Source organism: Symphalangus syndactylus, chromosome 6, assembly GCF_028878055.3.
Source record: "Symphalangus syndactylus isolate Jambi chromosome 6, NHGRI_mSymSyn1-v2.1_pri, whole genome shotgun sequence".
Taxonomy (NCBI): Eukaryota; Metazoa; Chordata; class Mammalia; order Primates; family Hylobatidae; genus Symphalangus; species Symphalangus syndactylus.
Window position 1 is genome coordinate 89119587 of NC_072428.2, and position 23912 is coordinate 89143498.

Here is a 23912-nt window from a genome sequence, read left to right on the forward strand (position 1 = left end):
CTTTGTCTAAAGGATCGAGAAAGCTTTTATGAACAGCCCTGTTTAAATTACATCAAAACTATTCGTCACATTATAAGTAGGAATTAAAAGGCAGGAAGAATTTTATAAGCAACAGGAACAACATGTACAAAGGTCCTGAGGCAAAAAAGGAGCAAGGCAAGTTTGAAGATGTAAAAAGAAGGCCAGCAGAGCAAGAACAAAGAATAGGCCAACAGTGATGATTAAGATTTCTGGTGAGGTAATCTGGAACTAGATCATAGGAGGCCTGGAGGGCCATGTTAACCCTTTCCCGTTTGCCCCGAGAATACTTGCAGCTGCAGCATTTACCCCAAGGTAACTTTGCCACAAAATATCTCGCTTTTATTATTATTTTCGCGTCACTCTAGTATATCGACTTAGGAAACAAAAGACTTATTCTATTTATAGTATTCTGTTTTTAGTAGTGGTATTTCAATTCACAAAATATGGTAATTCTCGATTCCTGAAAATGTCAAATCCCAGAAAACGTAGCATTCCTATGTGTGATGTTAACATCTTCTTGAACAGTTGTTGGCTGAAGATCCATTTGATTAATCCAGCGTTTGCGAAATAGATGATTCTGAAGATTCAGATGATTCTGAAGATTCAGATGATTCTGATGCTAGTTCTGTTTAGAAATAACTGCAAGAACAGTTTTTTATTTCACAGTGAAAATCAGTCAGATTTGCTTCAGCCTCAAACAGCGCGTTCATGTAAAATTAAATGAGCACTGACAGCATGCTCCACTTTTTCTTCTAAATGGGAAAGGGTTAAAATTTTGAAATTTTTACTAAAACTAATAGAAAACCATTCAAGATAACTAAGAGGTTGCTTTAAAAGCATAGCAGCCATATAATTTAACATCCAAAACATGAATCTTTTGAGAATGAAAGAGGGCACTAGTGATAATTATGCTGGGGAAATGGGCATAATCTGGGGCTGTCTGGGGCAAACCAGGGTGATTGTTTCAAGGCACCTGTGCATTTGCAAATCTTCCCTCTGATGCAATGCCTGGGAGATACATTCTGTGTTCACTGCTGTCTGTTTTTTTTGTTTGTTTGTTTGTTTGTTTGTTTGTTTGTTTTTTTTTTTGATACGGAGTCTCCCTCTGTCGCTCAGGTTGGAATGCAGTGGCGTGATCTCTGCCCTCTGCCATCTCCGCCTCACGGGTTCAAGCGATTCTCCTGCCTCAGCCTCCTGAGTAGCTGGGATTACAGACACCTGCCACCATGCCCGGCTAATTTTTGTATTTTTAGTAGAGATGGGGTTTCACCATGTTGGCCAGGCTTGTCTCAAACTCCTGACCTCAGGTGATCCACCTGTCTCGGCCTCCCAAAGTGCTGGGATTACAGGCGTGAGCCACCACACCCAGCACTGCTGTCATTCTTTAGCTGGGTTCCCTGCGTATAGTTGTTTCCTCATTCCTTCTTTCATCCGTTTGGCGATTTGCTTCCATTTATCCCATCATGCCTGTCAAAAAGCAAAGAAAAGGGGAACCTGCTGTCTTCTGCATGAAGCTATGTCTGTTCCCGTGATGAAGCTATGTCTGATCCCGTTTTCATGCTGCCTCTCACACCTCCTTTAATGCTTTAGCAAGAAGAGCATCACTGAGATGTTGATAGTTCTTGAGTTGTTTAGAGTATGGTATCTACTCGTCCCTGACTGGCAAAGAGAATTTGGGAAGCTGAGGCATTTCTTATACTACATTTGATACTATGCAGACCCATGTCCAGAGGAAGAAAATGAAAGAAACCCAAATAATAACTGTCAAAGTTGTCAGTCTGATTAGAAAAGCAAGAGGTCATCTGATTGAGTTCACAGATTAAGGACTGGCCTTGCTTTGAATCCTGAAATCTTGCCTGTTTTAGTCTTTACTGTGTGATCTTGGGTAGATTGCTCAAATTTGCTCAATTTTAATTCCTTTGTGTATGGGACTAGAGTAATATTAGGACCGAATGCAACGACTTCAAATGGAAATTGTGTGAACTAAGTTTATAAAGCACCTAGAACACTTGCTGCTACTGGTAAGCCGACAGGTGGCTGCTATTTGGGGCTATTATTTTTGAGCAAATATGGTTTTAACAACATGCCCTCTGGTCTCTGTTGTCTTTGTTCACATTAGGAATTAGTAGCTGTAGTTTCAGTCCTCTGAAGTTTCACTGCTCTTGTCTTTATTTTTTTTTCTAAACAGGTGAAGTTCACTTTCTAACCCAGTTTCAAAACAGTAAGGCTCAGGGAGAGGATGGGTCACTTGAGGCCACTCTACTTAAAATTCTTCTGAGATAAGACATTCAAAAGAGGAAATTATCCTGTCAGTAGCAATATCTCTGAAGTAAAAGACATCCTAAGGATTTACTTTGAAATCTGTAGATGTGCATTCTGCGTTAGGCAGATCTGAGGTTTATGATGAGAAGAATGTTTTGATGGACTAGCCAAACAGAATAACAGAATGTTAGGTAAGCAATGATATAGTCATTAGGACATGGTATCTTCATTATTTCTATCCTCTTATTTCAGCAGTGTCTAGCCTGCTGGGATAAAGGCTCAATAAATATATATTGAACAAATTAATAACACATCATGAATTTTAAATTAATGAGTAGTTACTGCATATGTTTCTAATCCAGGGACTCCTGGGAATTGATTTTCAATCAAGGAATCTTTTACCTATTTTTGAATTTTATAAAAGGCTGATGACAATGTAGTATTCTGAGTGAATAAGTTACCCTACTGTGTAGTTTGACAGGTATACAATTGGCACTCTGAATTGTAGGTATCACATCCGTGGATTCAGCCAACCACTGATCAGAAATACTCAGAAAAAAAAATAACAATACTACAATAAAAATAATACACATTTTAAAAGCAAATACAGTATAACAACTATTTACATAGCATTAACATTGTATTGGGTATTTTATGTAATCTGGAGATGATTTAAAGTATAGGGAGGATGTGGGTAGGTTATATGCAAATACTCTGCCCTTTTGAAGCAGAGATTGGAGCATCCTGGATTTTGCTAGCTGTAGGGTATCCTGGAACCAGTCTTCCACAGATGCCAAGGGACAACTATAAAATAAATCATAAAATAAAACCCTAAACTCTCTACCTTCCTTTATCAAGTTCACATTTTTGAGTGCATGATTGAGATTCTTCATGACTTAGTTAACTCAAAAATATTAAGATCACTGACTGGCTTGACAGAGAACAAACGTTTGTTCTTATATGAATAGTAATAGAGTGTTATTGACGGACATAATGTATTACTGTATTTTGAACTATGTTATAATTGCTGTAACAATATATTGACTATACTTAGGTAGCTCCAGAAGCTTCTGTTGCCAGGGCTTAGATTTTGGGGAAACCTATTTTTCTTCCAGCTTTGGTTAAATTCTCAAGCTTCACAGTCGTTTCTATTATAAAGAAAAGTTCATGTAGATACATGAATTTTAGGTAAGCATATTGTGCAGCAAATTTTACCCCAGGGAACACTGGCGTAGAAGACATTACAGTAATTTTCCATCATGGAGCTCTACAATAATGTAGATTACAGGAAACAAACATGCATAATTTTTTTTTTTTTTTTTAATGCTGTTTCCTGGGAGATTTTCCCAGGGGCCAGGAGACCTATGCTGCCCTTTGTGGAGCCACTGCGTTTTCTGATACTACATACTCTCAGCCAGAGTCCCTTATTCATTAATTGAGCATGTCCTGAGAAACAACACAAATAGCTGTACCTCGTATGCTTCAAAAAGGATGACATCATTATGAGGTTAAAGGAATGACAATGCCATTCTTTGCCTTGTTTAGATGATGGACTAGTAATTGTAATGTTTTTCTCTCACTGTAGCCAAATCATTACATCAGTCACTTTCTATAACTGTGGCCAATTCACTGGATCATTCATTTACTTAAATTGGATCTATGTGAAACCAAATGATAGATTCTTGGGTCATTCTTTTTATAAATAAAATTCTCATTGCTTTGAGCTCATCTCTATGTTCTAAAAAAAAAAAAAAAAGTTGTTTCTCTCCCCAAGTCATATATAACAGCAATTTAAATAGCATTTTAACAAAATAGCTTAGGCTTTTATTACAACAAGGGCACTTCTGAAGTAAATCTCCCTGCTTAACAGCTGTCAACTATCAGTAAGCTATAGATAATTAAATTTGAAGATGCTTTATGGCTCGGAAAACTAGATAAAAATCCCTGGACCAGAAAGGTCTTAAGTTGATGTAGCTATTGCTCCCTGCGGTATTTGAATTAATGCGCTAGGTTGACGATTTTCTTTTCTTTTTTTTCTTTTTTCTTTTTTTTAGACGGAGTCTCACTCTGTCACCCCAGGCTGGAGTGCAGTGGTGTGATCTCGGCTCACTGCAACCTCCGGCTCCCAGGTTCAAGTGATTCTCTTGCCTCAGCAGGAGAATTGAGGCTGTCCTGCCTCAGCCTCCTGAGTAGCTGGGATTACATGCGTCTGCCACCATGCCCGGCTAATTTTTGTGTTTTTAGTACAGACAGGGTTTCACCATGTTGGTCAGTGTAGTCTCTCAATCTCCTGACCTCGTGATCCGCCCGCCTCGGCCTCCCAAAGTGCTGGGATTACAGGCGTGAGCCACCGTGCCCGGCCTGGATTGACAGTTTTCTAATGAAACAGGCAAAAAGGAGAACTGCAATTGTTTGCTTGTTACTTGCAAATAAAATTTAGTTGAGCCTATTTTCCCAGCCAAGATCACACTCTTGGTTTTATTTCAGTACAGATTAGAAAAAGAAGGGGAAAAGAAAAAATAATGTTTTAGAAAAAACATCAAAACTAAACTTTCTGCATGATAGAAAGTGTGAGAAAGTGGTGGTGGGGGATTGTGGACCCTCAAAAGATATATCAGTTAGTGTTTATTTCTGCAACAGAAAAAGAAAACCTCAATTCAAAGTGCCTAAAAACTGCAAGGATTTCTTTTTATTTAATATAACAGAATATTCCAGTAATAATGGAGTTCTGGTTAATTCAGTGACTCAATGATTTCTTAAAAGATCCAAATTTTTTTCTACATTTTGCTTGCCATTCTCAGCAAGCGACTTTCTTGGTAGATGCAATTGCTGCAAGCATCATGTGCTCACATACCAATGTCCAGAGGCGGAAAAAGAGATCACCTCTTCTTTTGTGTGTGCCAGTTTTTAAGACTCAATAAGCCTTTTTCAGTAGCCGTGCAGAAGGCCTCCCTCCAGAGTTCACTGGCTAAAGTTGTTCACATGGCCGTATTTAAAACACTCACTGGCTAGAAGAATGGGGCCAGTATGGTTGTCATTGAACAGCCCTGTCAAGGTGGAAGAAAAGAATAGTATCTATTAGATAGATAATCTACAGTGTCTCCTGATGAAAGGAGCATATATTGATCCTCTACTGTGGGCTGGTGGAACATACTTTGAGTTCGGTATTATTATTGCCAATGTATAGATGAGGAAATTAAAACAGAAATGAGCTAGTTTTCCCAAAATAATATACTTAGTAAGTGATGAAACTGAAATTCAACTCAGAACTGTGATACCAATTGAGTACTCTCTTCACAATGTCAAACTGTTTCCTATACATCTTGAATGACCTTCCGGCTCCCTTTTTGTATCTAACAATCAAGTCATCTCTATGCTTTGCTTTGCTTTTTAGATATACTGTTCCCCAGAGAGTGTATCTACTCTCAGAATTCCATATAATCATCCATGAGAATAACTGAACATCTCTACTTGAAGATTTGCTATTTCTAATGACAAAATTAAATTAATTATCTGATTCTACATTCTTGTGGAACATTTCTGCTTTGATTTGAGTGTAATTTAATCTGTCCATACCTAGGTACTTCCTCTACCAAATATATCTCCTTTTCAGATCTCCCAAAAGTAGTAAGGGCATATTCGTTTCTCCTATACTTAGCTTACAATGTTAAGGGGAATTTACCCCGATCTTTCCTCTACCCCTAGCCAAAACTTACATAAAATCATTCTAAATTCTTTGTTTTAGGCATTCCTCACATCAATTTTTCTTTTCCATTTGAGCATATCAGGTGTTCATCAATATAATATCTCAACTACTAGAACAATGTCTTTTAGTCTTTTCAGCTTATATACTTTAAAAATTACCCTGCATACTCAAATTACTTTCCTTAAAAATGCCTTATTTTATTATTGTGTTCTCCTGATTAATTTGAGTAGATTCTACTTGCAAAAAATTGAATATATTAATATTAACTCTAAATCAGGCATTCTAGTCATTTTTTTCCTCCCTGCATAAGAAATTGTTCTGACTTTGCTTGCTGAAGATTGACGTCTTACCCCAAGTTATAATAGTAGGTAACCCATGTAAACAGCATCAGTATAGCTCAGGGACTCTTTTAAAAACTTTATGTATATTAAACTTGACAACAGTTTAAACTTCACAACAACCCAATGATGTAGATAATATTATTATCCTGATTTTACAGATAAGGACACTGGAGTTCAGAGACATAAAGGCCCTTGCCAAGTACATCTAGAAATGGTAGAGCCAGAATCCAGACTGCAGTGGTTGAGCCCCAGAGGCCATGAACTCAGTTATATTTTACTGCGTTAGTCTGTGTATGTCACTCCACAATTATTTATTAAGAGGTATTCGTTGAATGTGTATTCCAGCAGCCCAAGCAATATCTTACCCCTGGTGTTTTACAAAAGACTTACACAACCATGAATCATAGCCCTGAGATAAAAGTAAGCGTTATAAAACACCTGGATTTTAGACAGAATCAAGGCAGTCTGTGTCCTCTCCAACCTCTGAGTGATACTTGCTTTGATTCTGTATTCTCTCCCATGTTCTCAGCTCTTGGATTTTTTTCTGTTAGCCCTAACCTCTAGTCTGGCATGGGCTGATTTTTTCCTGAAGGACTTCCCTCTGCCCTTACTTGCTCTCCTCATGAAGGAAGCTGTTTCAGTTTTTGGGCTGTGGCACCATCTGCCAGCCGTGTCACCTCTCTGTCTGTGATTCCTAGGGAGCCCAGTAACTGGAAGGTAATCAGGCTGCACCATGCTCAGCACCCAAGCCCCCTGTTTCCAAAGACCTTTCACCCAGGCCCTTGTTATTAATGACCTGTCTTTTGTTCCTGTATGCTGTCATGATCTTACATTTTAAGATTCTTCTGAAATACTTTTCTAACCTCTTGATTGTTTTTTCCAAGATAAAAAAATCCTGTATTTTACTATTGTTGTATGAACAGTAAATTTGAGACTATAAGATTATGTCTTAATAATTTTAGGGATTTAGCTCCCTAAATTTTAAAAAGTAGGAAAACATACATCTATTTTATCTAAATTCATGTTTTTCTTAAAAATCATGATCCAAACTTAATAACAGTAATTAGAATTTATTGAATACTGTCTCTTGTCACTCATTTCACGTGTTTATATGTGTCAATTAAATTGATTTCCATGGGAACTCTTGGCAGAAGTTACTATTATTGTTGCATTTAACAAATGAGGAAATTAAAGCACAGAGAGGTTAAGTAACTTGTTCAGTTTCACGGGAAGTTTGGCAACAGAACCTGGTTTCATTATCACTCTGCTTCTTCCAGGGCATTTTCAGATTATTGGCTGAAACTACTTGCAGGATATTATGGCAGACATTCTGAACAAATGTGCCCAGAAAATAGGTTAAATTTGTGACTTCTGTATCTTATGGGCTATGGCCCAAGTATACATGGAATATAGTCCATGACTTCCTATAAGAATTTGTATCATTTTGATTTCGGTTTAAGTCAAACTACAGCTCTATCAGAATTTTTAGAAATGTGTTTTTGATTCAATGCCTAAAAATCTAGAAACAGTTCATCATGGAAGCAGTCATCCCAGAAAGCAGTCTGTTTCTTAGAGATTGCCATTCTTCAGATTATAATCAAAGGAACAAAGAAATCCTGAGCCATTTGAATAGAAAAGTCTGAAGTTATGCTCCTTGAGAGGAGCATTTTGACCAGGGAATGTATCATGAATATCACGATACATTGATTGTCTTCAAAGGCCAGCCATACAGGCACTTAGGCAATGTGAAAGAAGTTAAATGAGCGTGAGTCACTAACCTCTGAGGATCCTGAAAATATGAACATTTAGATACCTGAAAATTCATATATTTTCCTTAGATATATGCATAGTTATGCTGCTAAAAATAACATTGCCTCCTGAAAGTACATCTACTTTCAAGTAATTTATAGAAAAATAAGTTGGACTAATTAGAATTATGTTGGGAAGCAAGGCAAATATTTGTAGTAGGAAATAACAATCCTAAAATGATGAATAAATAGGGTCCAAAAATAAAACATTAATAGAGGATAAGAAGACAATCACACTGCTATTGGTTTTGTTTTCTGTTCAATCTGCTCACTGTATTTTTTTTTTTTGGTTTATTTATTTTAACTTGTTTTGAGCTGGTGATGTCCAGTAATAAAACAGAGTTGAGATTATTGCAAACATGACTGATTTTGTAATCACATACTATTACCATAAACTTTAACATTGCACTTAGTGATTTATGTTTTACTTCAGCATAAATATAAATTAAAATGCCCATTAATATAACTTTTTTTTTTTGAGGCAGGGTCTCGTTCTGTTGCCAGAGCTGGCATGCAGTAGCATGATCATAGCTCACTGTAACCTCAATTTCCTAGGCTCAAGAGATCCTCCCACCTCAGCCTCCAAAAGTATCTGGGACTAAAGGCACACACCATGCCCAGTTAATTTTTTAAAACAATTTTTGTTGAGACAAGGTCTCACTATGTTGCTCAGGCTGGCCTTGAACCCCTGGCTTCAGGTGAGCATCATACCTTTGCCTCCCAAAGTGCTCAGATTACAGGGAACTAGCCCATAACTCTATTTTAAAATTAATTTCTTACTGTAGAAGGAAACGTACCTTGACATTTTTTGGAATATTTGCGTAATAGTTTTTATTAAAATAATAGAATTATAGAACCAGGATACTGTATCTACACTTGTGCTGTTCACTCTTTCAGAACTTCGAGAAACCAAGACCTCTGAATACTTCAGCCTTTCCCACCATCCTTTAGACTACAGGATTTTATTAATGGATGAAGATCAGGACCGGATATATGTGGGAAGCAAAGATCACATTCTTTCCCTGAATATTAACAATATAAGTCAAGAACCTTTGAGTGTAAGTTTATCATTTTCACGAGGACAGTGTCCACCTTTTGAGTGTCTCTTTTTAAAAAAATAAAAGTAAAAAAAATATGCATTTTATTAGAACAATAGAAAATACTGGTCCCATGTTACTGTGAAAGTTAGTACTTATTTCATGGACTGAAAAGATATTAAGTTCAGTTCTCCTCGTCTAGTTCCATGGTTTTTAACAATTCAAAACCTGGAGCTAACTGAAAAAATACTACCTGTGTATAAATATATAAAGAGAAAAGGGAGTGTAGGGTAGTGCATGAAGGAAATGGTCAGAGAAAAGGAAGATCTACTTTGTCATCTCTGTGTAACCAGTGAAGGGCCTGAAGGGAAAACAGCTATTAAATACGCTGTTACTTGATCCAGTATGGCCTATATTTATCATTCCATTTCACAAGGAAATAAAATTGAGCTTCACTGGAGTAAAGAAATACATCTAGATTAATTATAAATTTATTACAACAAGGAGACTACTGCATTTGCAGAAGTGTTAACACAGGCAATGGACTGACAACTAAAAAAATGAATGATTATTGCCAGACTGGACCCAAGGCTGCAACAACTTAGAGTACTAGCACAGTATTTCAGCGAGAGGGAATCTCTTGGATTTCATCCAAGTTATTTTGGCTATTGAAGTACCCGGGGGCCCATCTTATGTAAATCTACTAGCCTGGTTGTGTGATTTACCAAAAATAATACTAACTGAGAAAGATATGTAAGTGTAAATTTATTGTCATATAAGCAGTTGGGAAAAGTGTACTATGTCAAAGGGAGTAAAAAATTATATTGTTCACATTTATGTTAATAATGATCTTATTTTAATATACAATCAGTAAATGAACATATGTTATTGAAAAGCATTTGTGAAAGGAAACACTGTTGGAAGAAATAAAAAGTAATTGTAATTGTTAAAATAATAAAATCTTTATTAATTAATCGATAAAAAAGAAAGAATTTTAAAGTCTTAGTATAGGATCACCTTAAATAAATCTGTTAACAAAAAGTAAATGAAGAGTACTGAGCTGTCGTATGTCCAAGTGAGATTATGCAACCTTTATTTTTCTTTCTGAGCAGGTTTTCTGGCCAGCATCTACAATCAAAGTTGAGGAATGCAAAATGGCTGGCAAAGATCCCACAGTAAGTGTTTAAAAAAAAAAAACACTAACTTAAATATTTGGTTTTCGAATCCATGTACTTTGAGGGAAGCCAAAAATGAGACAGAGGATGGTGGTGTTTTAAATTTTTGCTGGACACAGGCTAAAAACCTAAACATTGAGGAGACTGGAACTCTTGGGCTCTCTGTAACTTCAGAATTCCTAACTGGGTAAAAATTGCTTGCCTTGCTTTCATTATTTCATTCAGGTACATTTCATGATGGATTTCAGTAATAACCACTGTTCCTAGTGGATCCAACCTGCAGAATTCTCAGCAGGCTCCTGAAACGATGATAATGCAAGTGTCTGGAGCAGCTCCCAGATACCCTGTGGGCTTTTCCAAACAAAGATTCTTGGCGAAAGGGTAGTGGTTAGCCAGCAGATTCCATAAATACAAATCACCAGTGATAAATGGTACCTTTGTTAATTAAAAATAGCCACAGAAACAGCAATAGAGGCAGATATAAGTATCAATATATGTTCAGTATACAATACCTGTGCAAATTGTATTCCTCTAGGTGAGATTCAAAATAATAAAGGAAGAAATCTATATTGATTTCTAGAAATGACTTGCTAAAAGTAATACATTGTCATTCTTGAATATTCTAAAACAAATACGTGGAGCAGATATTTAATGTGTACACATCATTTAATGTTTATAATGGAGCATATATGTCATCTCACCATTTTGCCTCAAATAATGAAAATGTAATAGAGCCAAGCATCAAAATCACCCTCTCTTTCAAAAATAGTTCAGTAAAGAGTTTCCTTTCTTCATTCATTCCTTCCATTATTTGCTCAATAAATACTGATTCAGTACCTGTTATATATCTAGCATAGAGCTAGTTGCCAAAGACATAATTGGTGCAAAGACAGAAACAGTTCTGACTCCAGTCAACTTTATTATCGTGTTAGAAAAGTCTGCCATAATCAAATGAGCATGGAAATACTAACTGATTTAGAAATAAGCTGGAAATATGGTAATTGGATGGACAGACGAGTCAATATGTACACATACAATCAGGTCTCAGGTCGTAACAAATAATAGACCACCTTAGTGTTAAAAAATGTTGTCTAAGCATTTATTTTGTGGTAGGGTCAAGAGATGCTAATTTCAGGAGTGAAGACTATGCCCTGAGTCTTGGAAGTAGAGATGGATCAGACAAGACCAAACATGGGAAAAATACTAATCCTGTGGAAAGTAGAAATATGGGATTGAGGAAATGAAACGTTTATTTTCATTGACTCCTAACAGCCCCAGGTGTAAAGTTGCAAAAGTTTTTGGCTCAAGGCAGGGCCATGGAAGACTCTGGAGGGTAGGATCTCTGGCCTTACTAGAGGGTTCTTGGAGTGATTTATCCAATAAGAAAAATTTAAAAGTGGGCAGGAGAAATTTACAGGGGCATATTTGCTATCCAAGGGATCTGTTAGACCACAATCTTGGGGGAAAAATCCAGAAAAATGTAGAAGAAACACTTAAATACATTACAATGACGTTCCAGGAAACCAATGGTAGAATGAAGTATAATGTTGCAGATAATGATGTTTTGTCCCGAGGCTATTATTTTAATAATTGTGGATGAATTAAACTATTTTCTTTTATTCTCTGATGAGATTTGTTCCCATTGATGTGTGTCTGATCATGCCTTGCCTTTTGCCACAGTAATATCCCGTGGCTATACTGAATTGCATTGTCCTTTGTTCAAAAGGATTTGCATTTCTCATTCATATGAACTGCCACAGGCAGAATGTGCAGAATTTAGGTACCTTTGTACATTCTATTTCCAAAAATTGCAGTGAGTTTCTGAAGAATCTTAGACAAGTCATTTTGTTTCTTGCTTCCTTGGTCAAAGTAGAAACCCTCTGGGGTTTTTGTTTTGCTTTCTGACAATTAAAAGTTATTAGATAAAAATCTTCAATACATGCTGACATTTTCCCATAGTTTTGTCGTGCTGTAATTTGTTGATATTTTAAATTCTACTATATGGCCAGTTGTTATACACAAGGGAAATATCTAATGGAGTGCCCTTTCCTAGGTATTTTTAGGACTCGGCTGGACAGGTTTTGTTTGTCCATACAGCATTGTCGAGTGCTGGGAAATACTAATCAAAAAATACATGTTTGGTCTATGCAAGAAAAGAATGTCTGACAAATCCATCCCATTTCATACATGTGAAGTACTTACAGAAGTGTCCTTTACTTAGGCTGTGGGGAAAAAAAGGCCTGTGGCAGAAAAATAATGTGAAATAGATCTTTGGAAGTTGTACAGAACAACCTATCCTTCTTACATTTCTCAATGAAACCACATACTTAAGAACCTCTTAAAACTTGGAATAACTATTATTTAATAACCTAATATTTTTAAAATATAGGAATTATTTTAATTTGCACAAATTATTTAGTTGTTGTGAAGAAACTGGAGGTGAATTAGATGGAGTCCTTACATTTAAGTCTTTACAATGTACTAGATATGATGAGACATATATACACTGATATTCGAAAAAATACCCAACATTTAATGGAACAGGCCAGGTCCTGTTCTAAGTGCTTTATTTTAATCCTCATAACAATACTGCAAGGTGGACATTATTGTCACCACCTGTATTTTTAAGATAAAATAACTGTTTTACTAAGAAAGTGAGAAACTTAAGCTGTGCTGCTGTGAAGTGGGATGGTCTTTGTCTGATTAAGTCACATACAGCTCTGGATTCTGTACCCTTAGCCACTAAAACATGCTACCCCTCCAGAGAGAAAGTGATAAATGCTAAGGGATACACACAAAGCACAGCTGGGTTATTTAAGAAAGGTTTGATAGATTTTGTGGTAATCATATTAGAACTTCTGTTAACCTTTTATTTCAATGATACTGAAATTCGAACAAGTTGTACCCTGTCTCTCTTCCAGCCTTTGGTGTGTGCTACATGCAATTGATTCTCTTTTCCTTCAGTTATCTTCCCATGTGTTCAGCCTGGGAAACATCTACTCACCCCTTCAGGTCACAGTGCATACAGGCATGGGAACTCATTCCAACTGATTGTCAGGGCTTGTGGGTAGGACACAGTAGATGATGAGTTTATTAATGCTTTTAGATTAATTACATTTGTAGCACATTTATTATGCATATATTTTAGAATTATATTTTCATTAAGCTAAAACTTTCTGCTTTTAGCTCTGTTAATCATCTAAGCAAAACATAAAGTGGTAGCAATTAAAATCCATACTGCTATAATAACTGAAAGCAAAAATAAAACAGAGTTAAGCATCCCTTAATCCTTCAGATTTTTTGGTTGTATCAAATTTTAATTGACATTGTAACAAGATAATAATTATAAGAAGAAAATTTGATGTGATTTAAAATTTGGTCTTAGGTAGTAATATAGCATAATTCTGTAATAAACTAACGTTTTTAAAGAAAATAAATTTTCATGGTGGGAATATAGCTAATTTTCTGCCTTGGCTAAAAAGAATATAACCTACTTCCCATTTCTCTCTCTGCCCCTATGTCCTCACATTCCTACATGCTCCATTTATTTCTAAATGTTAATATTTTATTCATACTCTAAATAAATTGAGCTTAAACAATAGCACATGCTGTCAAACATATCCGTGAGATAGGGCTTAATGAATGTACTATGTAAATACTATAGGAGACGGGTGAAAAATTAAGTAGGATTATATATATTTAGATGTATATACATTACGTGCACATGGTGTCAAACTTGATTTATTAATTGTAGAATATCAGTTTCCCTATTTCTGTGACCATACAATCCTAAGCTCCTAAAAAATATATTTTCTTTTTCAAAATACCTTGATTAATTTCCCTAGACCAAGGAGGTATAGACCAAGAAGAAGAAAGTATGAAGTACTTTTGTGTCATTGCAGATTACGGACCATGATGAGTCAATATTTTTAAAGGCCTATTCACCTGTGCTCCAGGGTATATTTTTTAAACATCTATTTTTATATTATAAAAGTAATATATTTTCAATACAACAATCTTTGAAGACCTAGAAAAGTACATAGAAAGCAACAGAAAATAAACCATCTCTTATTAGCTCTTCGACCTTGGAGACTTAAACTTTATGTGCGTCTTGGTTTTCTTATCTGTGAAATGTGCTAATCTGTAACACTTAACCTTACTGGGTTGTTAAGAGGATTGATGAGTTAATATTTGCAGAGAGCTTAGAGCAGTGCATAGTACACAGTTAATGCTATATCGCTGTTAAAGAAAGTAAATTGCACTACTGAAACCTAATCACTCTTAACAATTTAGGGTATATTCTTCCAGGATTTTGTTATATAGACATACATGTGTATAAAAATAGAATTTTATTATATGCTGTATAATGTTAGCAGCTTTATATTTCACTAACATTGTGCCAGGAAATCATTTTGAAAGAGAATTAAACAATGAAAAGAAAGCATCCATGATATTTATTTCCACTGAAGTCTCTAAGGCTTCATTCATACTCCAAACTTTTGTGGATTTTTACTGTGGTCAGGACCTGCGCTAAGCTCTATGCAGGACAGATGCCCTGACCATTTCACCGGGTTTATAGACAATGTACATTTTAAAATGCAAATAAAATTAATCTAATATTAGACAGTTGGATGTGTTTATTATTTTCCAGATATGATTTCTACTGCTTTATTAATATATTGTCCACAAGTATTACCATTGCCATTTTAGAAATACAAAGATTGAAGCATCCAGGGGCCAAGTAACTGTGTTCAGTTCTGAAAGCTAGTAAAAGATGAAGCCAAGGTTTAAACCTAGGTCATCTGGCTCTGAGATCTGCATACTTAAATCTACTCTGTCTTCTCTGCAATATTCTATATTGCCTATCTGAAGACTATAGTGGGATGGCAGACCAACTGTAATTACCTCTCTGATTTCATCACACAGTTATCCTCTAACCCTTCTAGGCACTAGTCCCCAAGTAAATCTTGCACTCTCATGTCTGTGTTTTCTGTTCATGCTGGTTTTGTTTTTTATTTTGTTTTTTTTTTTGCTGAGATGTTCTTTCCTTATGCTTTTGCCTGTGAAAATCTCTAAATTATTCTGCAAGACTCAGCTCAAATGTCACCTCTACTCAAATCTTTACCCCTAGATCAGCATTACTTAATGGCTTTCTTTCTTTCTACGGTACATTTAAAAATACAGTCCTATTGCAGTATCTACCACAGTCTGATACATTATGCTCTCCTTTCTTTAAAAGCAGGCATTGATTGAGTCTATTCATTCCACTGTTGCTAGTACCATATACAGTGCCTTGCACAGAATGACTTCAGCACATATTTGCAGGATGGAATTGACACTATTGCAGTAGTCTAGGTCAGAAACGAAGGCAGCACAATGGAAATGGAAAGGAACTAGATAATCATTTTCAATAGTTAACTCAACTGAATTGTTTTTCCTTTTGTGGTCTTGTGTGTGGGGAGGGGCAGGGAGCACATTGAGCAACAGATAGTGTGGGAATCTGCTCATTGCTAATCAGAATCCTATAGAAAAGCTGCACAGTGGAGAGTGGCCGTGGTTCAAGTCCCAGTTTAGTGACTTATTAAAACTAGAACTCTTTATTTAACCTCTCTGGGACTCAATTTCCTCATCACTAAAATGGAGTATTAATAAATTGGAGCATTGTTATGAGAATTAAACAATCGACATCAAAGGATTAAGAGCTCTGAATATTAATAAATGTTACAAAAACTAAAAAGTTATATCAGTATTAACTTATAAAAACAACTATGCATCCTGGCTAACACGATGAAACCCCGTCTCTACTAAAAATACAAAAAATTAGCCAGGCGTGGTGGCACATGCCTGTAGTCCCAGCTACTCGGGAGGCTGAGGCAGGAGAATTGCTTGAACCCAGGAAGCAGAGGTTGCAGTGAGCCGAGATCGCACCACTGCACTCCAGCCTGGGCCGCAGAGCGACACTCCGTCTCCCACCCCCCCAAAAAAAAACAACTGTGGACTTCTCATCCAATGACAAATTATAAAGCAGCTAAAAGTACAGGATTCAATGTTAGAGACGTATGTGTTTGTAAATCTGCTTTAGTTACTACCTGTATGATCTCAAACAGGTTATTTTTTAAAAAAACTCTAAAGTTTAATTTTCTAAAAGGGACTGAGTTATGGTAAAAGCCTGAATGAATATGTGTAAAGTGCCTAAGTAGCATACAGTAAGTGTTAAATAAATGTCAGCTATAAAGGTAAAAATCAAACTTTCTGGAGGTAAAAATAAAAGGTAAAATATACAATATGATTATTTCACAGTCTAGGATGTAATAAACCCTAAATAAATATTAGTCATAATAAGCAGATAGATATATACATGAAATGAGTATAGTTGGCATTTGAAATATAAAAGAGATGTCATTGACTTCTTTCATTTTACCAATACCAGTAATTCACGAAAGTACATTGACATCCATAAGCCCCAAGATGAGAGAGACATAACCTGTTATTAAAGGAATTGGATTGAATTATTTATATCTTATGGGGAAATATTGTATACAGAATCCCAGAATGACTAAACTTGAATGTGAAAAAAATACGCATGTGTCTCATTCCTCATAGATTCCCTTTACATAGACATATTATAAACACACCATATCTCATCTGCGTTTTCTTCAGAAACATGTTATCATCTGTAGTTATGTAATAAATTTCCAGGTACCTCTATAAACAGGTGTCAAGATAAAATGACACTGTGTATTTAACAAAAATCCTTAATGTCTTAAAAATAAAGTGTATGGTCTGGTCTATAAGGGTTAATTTCTTTGACTAGAGTTAATGATTGATTATTTAATAATAAAAAAATCTATCATAGAAACATCTGTATAAAATTACTGCATAAGAAAAAAAGTATATATTTGCTGGCAAGTAATAATGAATATAAAAGGAAAAAATGATGGAAAATGTAAAATAATATTGACTTTAATTTTAACTTCTATTTTAGCAACATTTATTTTGTTTTAGTTTTTAAATAACATAAATAATAGATATGGTTTATAAAAAATAGGAGAGGCCAGGCATGGTGGCTCACACCTGTAATCCCAGCACTTTGGGAGGCCGAGGCGGGTGGTTCATGAGGTCAGGAGATCAAGACCATCCTGGCTAACACAGTGAAACCCTGTCTCTACTAAAAATACAAAAAAAAAATTAGCTGGGCATGGTGGCACGTGCCTATAATCCCAGCTACTTGGGAGGCTGAGGCAGGAGAATCCCTTGAACCCAGGAGGCAGAGGTTGCAGTGAGCTGAGATCACGCCACTGCACTCCAGCCTGGGCAACAGAGCAAGACTCTGTCTCTTAAAAAAAAAAAAAAAAAAAAGGAGCATACATGGTACCTAGCAGGGGGAAAAGCAACATATATTTTCTGACCACCCAGGGAAAAATTACTGTTAACTTTTGATATGTTTCTTTATAGTTTTTTATAAAAATACTGTCTCTAATATACAATCATTTGATTAATGTTCTTTGAGAGAATGACTTCATGAAGTCATTCAATCTCAGGCTTGATTGAATTATAGTCAGCAAAGGATAGTGGAACATTCAGTGGTTAATTTGGTCACACAGATCTGCATCTAGGGCTGACTGTGTTTCTGTGCTCCTGCAAGGTCACAGTCAATTGAGAATTACAATAATTATTTTGCTTCATTGGGTGAATAAATGACAGCCTTGCCTTTACTTGAACTGGGAGCAAGTGAGCAAGGAGTTTCTACAAGAGAAGAAGGGAATATTTTAGGGGATCCAGGGCAAAGAGAATGATTATGTCATTCCTCATAGAAGGCAATCATTATGCTGGCATTTTGTTGGAGATTAGTTTTATTTGCCAATTCTTAAGGTGAATAGTGCTTGCCATTGTGTACTAATGGTAATATGGAACTTGTATAGGCACAGGTGCATTCAGAACATGTTTGTATAATGTGTGTGTGTTTAATGTTTTAAGGAAAACTTAAGAAAAAATAACTTCTGTGTGTTAATTTGTAAACGTTCTCAGGTAAAGAATACGTTTTTAAAGTTTCAGGAGGTAAAAATTTAGACAGTGTTGTAATACGAGAATAACGAAATACAGCATTTTACTTACTATCTGCGGTGGACTATATTTCTCTTGAAATAAATCAGTGGAATAAGCCATGTTGTTATTTTAATATTTCCGGAAACACATCTTTTAACAATAAAAAAATGGAGCAGAAAGGAAAATGTATAGCAAAGTATTGCCAAATAATATTTGCATTGATATGTATAAATTTGAGAGCATTTTCAAACGAAGTATTAGAATTAGTCCAGATTAAAACAGAAATACAAAAAGCAGGGCGTGTATGACAACTCTGTTCAATTGCATTCTACAAGGGTAGAGAGTTTTGTGTTTTTCTCAGTAAGGATGCCCGGAGAATTTGTCTATACCCTGACAAATAGTAGGTAATCAGTAAATGTTTGTTGAGTGACTGTTTCTGTAATAGTGTTTTGACTATTCCTGAGCCACTGTTTTTCTGCAGTTGCACCAAATCTTAATGTTTGATTTGGTACTTCTACAAGTTAGATAAGTATTCTCAAATTACCTTTAAGAGGTGCAAATATATTAATAGTTCCCCAAAGATAATGGCCTAATACAAACTTGTCCAACCTGTTGCCCAAGGGCCTCATTCGACCCAGGACAGCTTTGAATGTGGCCCAGCACAAATTTGTAAACTTTTTAAAAACATGATTTTTTTTTTTTTTTTTTTTTTTTTTTTAGCTCATCAGCTATTGTTAGTGTGAGCGTATTTTATGTGTGGCCCAAGACAATTCTTCTTCCAGTGTGGTCTAGGGAAGCCAAAAGATTGAACACCTCTGGACTAATACTTCAAAAGTTAATGTCACCTCATTGTTACTTATCATACAAGATCTCAGGTTAACATAGCTAACTGAAATAACAATGAAAGTCATTGAGTTACTAACTGCTTATTTACTGATTCTTTTAGCACGGCTGTGGGAACTTTGTCCGTGTCATTCAGACTTTCAATCGCACACATTTGTATGTCTGTGGGAGTGGCGCTTTCAGTCCTGTCTGTACTTACTTGAACAGAGGGAGGAGGTCAGAGGTAAGTATAACTATTTAACATTCTTAGTTTGGATATTAGTGTCAAGGATTTTTGAAACTGTATTGTAGAGTAAAAACTGGGACATATCAATATTCATAAAATATTTTTATGCCCTTTAAACACAAAGTATATTACATTTTTTCCTGTCTGCCAAGTTACTTGAAGTATCACCTTTTGCCTTCAGCTAAAAATGTATATATATTTGGAGGCAACTATATAGTTTTAGTGTATATGTATATATTTTTAGTATATTTGTATTTTATTTGTAAAGCTGTAAAAGATGAAAGAAAAATGTTATAATTTCAAGATTACTTGAATGTAATACAGTAATAATATTTGCTCCAAATTATAGAAATATTGTAGCATAAACTTAACCTTCTCAAATCTAGTGTAATTTCTTGTCTTTGAAACTCAATAAAATTTTATAAACGTATATCTGTAAAAGATGTATACAGTGGGATGCCAAGTGTCTGCTGAAAAGGACTTGATGTAATTAACAAATCACACTTTTATCTTAGACCAACATCATCCTACATTAGGCTATTCCAGCCTTATTCTTAAATTAGTTAAAGTGATATGGGGCATTATGGTATGATGTTTGCTAAACACTAGCCAAATATATAGCTAATGTATAGTCAAATATGAGGCTGGTTGAACTTCACCTGTGCTACTTAAGCCTGTCTTTGTTATCCCAGTACACAGCTGTTGACTAAGGAAAGTACATTACACCAAGAGAGTTGCTACTCATTCTTTTAGTCAAACATGTTGTTTTACTTAGCATAATTATTTTAAAAACTGAATTTTCAAACTTGGTTTGGCCTTATTATGCAACTTAAATATAGAAAGTCCAGTTTTTAAATAATATTTTAATTCGATTTTAGAGATTAGAATTTCGAAAAAATAAATATGTCTACTGATCTAAAGCTTATTTTCCTTTAACAAGGATTAATCTATTTTAGTACTAATATGACTGAACAATGATTTTTTTAAGTTGTTTTTCAGACATGTAATCGATACATAAGTATCTTTTAATGAATAAAAAGTCATTTAAAAATAACTAATTATAATTTGACCCCAAAATGAGACATTTTTTTCATGTGGTTCAAGATGCTATGAAATATTAAAATTCTTACAGGAAAAGTAAAGTTACGCTTTTTGGAAGAATACAGTTGGCTGCATTGAGCTTGTCATTAAAACCACATGCCTGTGATCAATTGATTAAATAAACTACTGCCTCAGACAGCTGCAATCTGTCAGACACTTCCCTGAAGTCTGCGCAGTCACTGTACAGGCCAACAATAGCATAGCCATTTTCAGAGCACAGATTTCAAATAAAATTATTTTCCCACGTACGAATTGCCCACTATGCACTTCAAAGCTTAATTGGAAATTCTGTCCAAAAAAATAATCTCCTTTGGAAAACCAGCATGGAATACATTTTAATCACTTTGCTAAATATGAACTACTTTAGTCTCACTTCAAAAGATACGTTTCAAAGGAGAAGCAGTTTCATTAATGAATCTCTGAAATAATACATGAACATCTTAAGAGCCAATTTAGGTATGAACAGCGTTATGATTTTTAAGCTTTATAAAATGTAGTCCTTGATAGTTCACTCTAGTTGGAGAGTTTCACCATAACATCACTTTTATATAGTTGTAGTATGAAAGCCATATTGTAAATATAGAACTACACAGTTTAATCAAACTTACAATGGATTTGTTTTCTTTTAGTTTAGGATAAAAGATCTAGCATAAAATGACCACGTGATGCAGAAAGTTTTATTTTGAGAGAATTCTTCTCTATCACTAAGATTGTATTTTGTAATGACCAAGGGTGATACTTACTGCTGACCCTCTTGTATTATTATTAAGAGATGACATTTTTCATCTATTCAAACCTAATTTGAAGGTGAACCTAGTTAGGTTGGCAGAGTTACTTTAATTATTCAGTTTTATATCTGGGACATTACCTACCATCTTTCATTGGTCTGTCTTCATAGATATTCATTGGTTCTAGGGGAATATTTGATGAGCCTACTTCGTGTTTGGAGCATCACATGCTTTTGTTATACCCCATTTCTCTTCTATTATTTGCAAGACTGATTAAGAGCTTTCTGAGATTTCAACAGTACCCACCTAAAGAGCCTAGAATCCTTGCTACATGAAGACTTAACCACAGTTCTTCTCCTGTGTCTACTATCTTTACTCCTTGTCTTCTGTTCCTGGAAAAAGATAAAGCAATACAAGTGACTCATGACTTTAAATGAATGAATAAAACATCAAGCAAAAATGGTGATTGGTTAATTTTGCAGCAAATTCTTGGAATATTACCACATCTTATCTTTGATTTCATCAGATGTTTTCATAACATCTGTTTCAACACCGGAATACCAATTAAGCTCCCCTGACCCTGACCCTTATCAAGCAGGTAACTTTACCTTAGACTGACCAAGAATATCACAGGTGACCAAGAATGTCATAGGTATCCAAATTATCCTCTATGCTTTTTGAATGAAATTTGACACCAATCTAGTCTGTTTCAGTATCTTTTTGTAGGATTTTTTCTGTTTCAGAAGAAAAATTATACATTTTCTGTATTAAGTTCTTTGATAAATAACCTTTATCACTCTGTTTTATATCTTCATTCCCTTTCCTCTACATTTACATTTTTTTTACGCATTTAAAGAAAGGATTGGGTTTCTTTCCCTTAAAATCCTTTTTTTGGTTCTGTGACTTCTTTTTTCTAATTTTCTGCTTTCCCTTTTACTTCATTACTAAGCTTTTCAGAGTAGGAGGCTGAATTTCCAGCCTTTATGCTCCTATTCTCCGTGTATTTATTTATCCTTTCTAATATTTCACTCCTACACATTAACTAAAACTGTTTGATTAATGGCAGATTCCTCAGTGACCAAATTGGCTCCCTCAATTTGTATCCCTTCTCCTAGAACGATCTGTGACATTAAATTCCGCCATTCATGCTCTGTATTTTTCATTGCCTTTATTGACATCTGTGACCATAGGACACTTTGCTATGCCTACTTTTTAATTTTTCACCAGCTACTCTCTATTATTTTCTCCCATTGTTCAATCCAGAAATACTCATTTAATGAGAAAAAAAGCAGAATCAAAATCATGTTGAAGCTACTTTAAAGCTTTAAAGACGTTAAAAGCTTTAAAGGCTACTTATATATATCAACAGAGAAGTAAATTGGAACAATCTTCAGCAGAAAATGGCAGGAACAGAATTGTGTTGTCACTTGTGTGTTAGGTAACAGATGATTTGTGGCATGGGGAGTGGGGGGTGGAAAAGTTGTAGGAGATTAGTTTGAGAGTTGACATAGAAGACCACAAAAGAGATTGTTGTACTCAGGTGATAGCGATGGTGACAGAGAGTATAAAATGGCATAAAGTATAAAATAGTATAGATGATGTTGATGGATTTGGATAAGGAAAAGGAAATGATATAAATGTTGACACTTTTCTTGTTTGTTTGTTATTTTCAGCCTCTTTAATTGTGTAGTTGCCATGAACTGAGATGAAAATGAAGAGACCATGTATAGGGTAAAGATTATAAGCCTGAGTTTGGTCTGTTGAATGAGAAATCCCATGGAAAGATCCAACTAGTGATATCAAGTAGGCCGTCAAATATAAGACTGAGTATATACATGTGTGAGTCATTGTTTTATAAGAGTAACTGGAGCCCAAGAAAAGTGTGGATTTAATTGTGCAGAGAGGGAGATAAAGTATAGAGTAAAAAGAAAAGAATGACTATAATTGAGACTTGAGGCTCTCCTAACTTTAATGGCCAATTGGAGGGAAATGAACTTACAAACAAGCCTAAAAAGAACAGACAGGGCTGGGCACGGTGGCTCACGCCTGTAATTGCAGCACTCGGGGAGGCTGAGGCGGATGGATCACGAGGTCAGGAGATCGAGACCATTCTGGCTAACCCGGTGAAACCCCATCTCTACTAAAAATACAAAAAATTAGCCAGGCGAGGTGGCAAGCACCTGTAGTCCCAGCTACTTGGGAGGCTGAGGCAGGAGAATGGCGTGAACCCGGGAGATGGAGCTTGCAGTGAGCCAAGATTGCAGCCACGGCACTCCAGCCTGGGTGACAGAGAGAGACTCTGTCTTAAAGAAAAAAAAAAAAAGGAACAGACAGAGAAAGGGGGGTGGGAAAAAAAAGAGTATGTTGGTTCTGGGAAATAAAAATAAGTCGTTGTAAAAACATAAAAGTTTTCAACAATTCCAAGTGCCATTGAGAATCCAAGTAAGATGAGATCTAAAAAATAAGCATTGAGTTGTGTACCATGATTGTCGTTAAAGATCTTATCAATAAGTGTTTCAATGCAATAATTGACGTTAGACGCTGAATTAAAGTGGATTGAAAATAAAATGACAAGTCAGAAAATGGTGATGAGGATGTATGTAATTCCCTGAGAAGTG

General features: G+C 35.5%; 1 protein-coding gene across 2 annotated transcripts in view; it reads left to right on the forward strand.

The window, feature by feature from the left end:
* Positions 1-23912, forward strand: part of SEMA3C (semaphorin 3C) — a 179608-nt gene that overhangs the window by 82780 nt on the left and 72916 nt on the right. For both annotated transcript variants that reach the window (XM_055283418.2, XM_055283419.1), the window contains 3 exons: positions 9036-9196; positions 10288-10350; positions 19343-19462. In XM_055283418.2, the coding sequence (XP_055139393.1) occupies positions 9036-9196; positions 10288-10350; positions 19343-19462 (344 nt within the window). The remainder of the gene's footprint in view (positions 1-9035; positions 9197-10287; positions 10351-19342; positions 19463-23912) is intronic.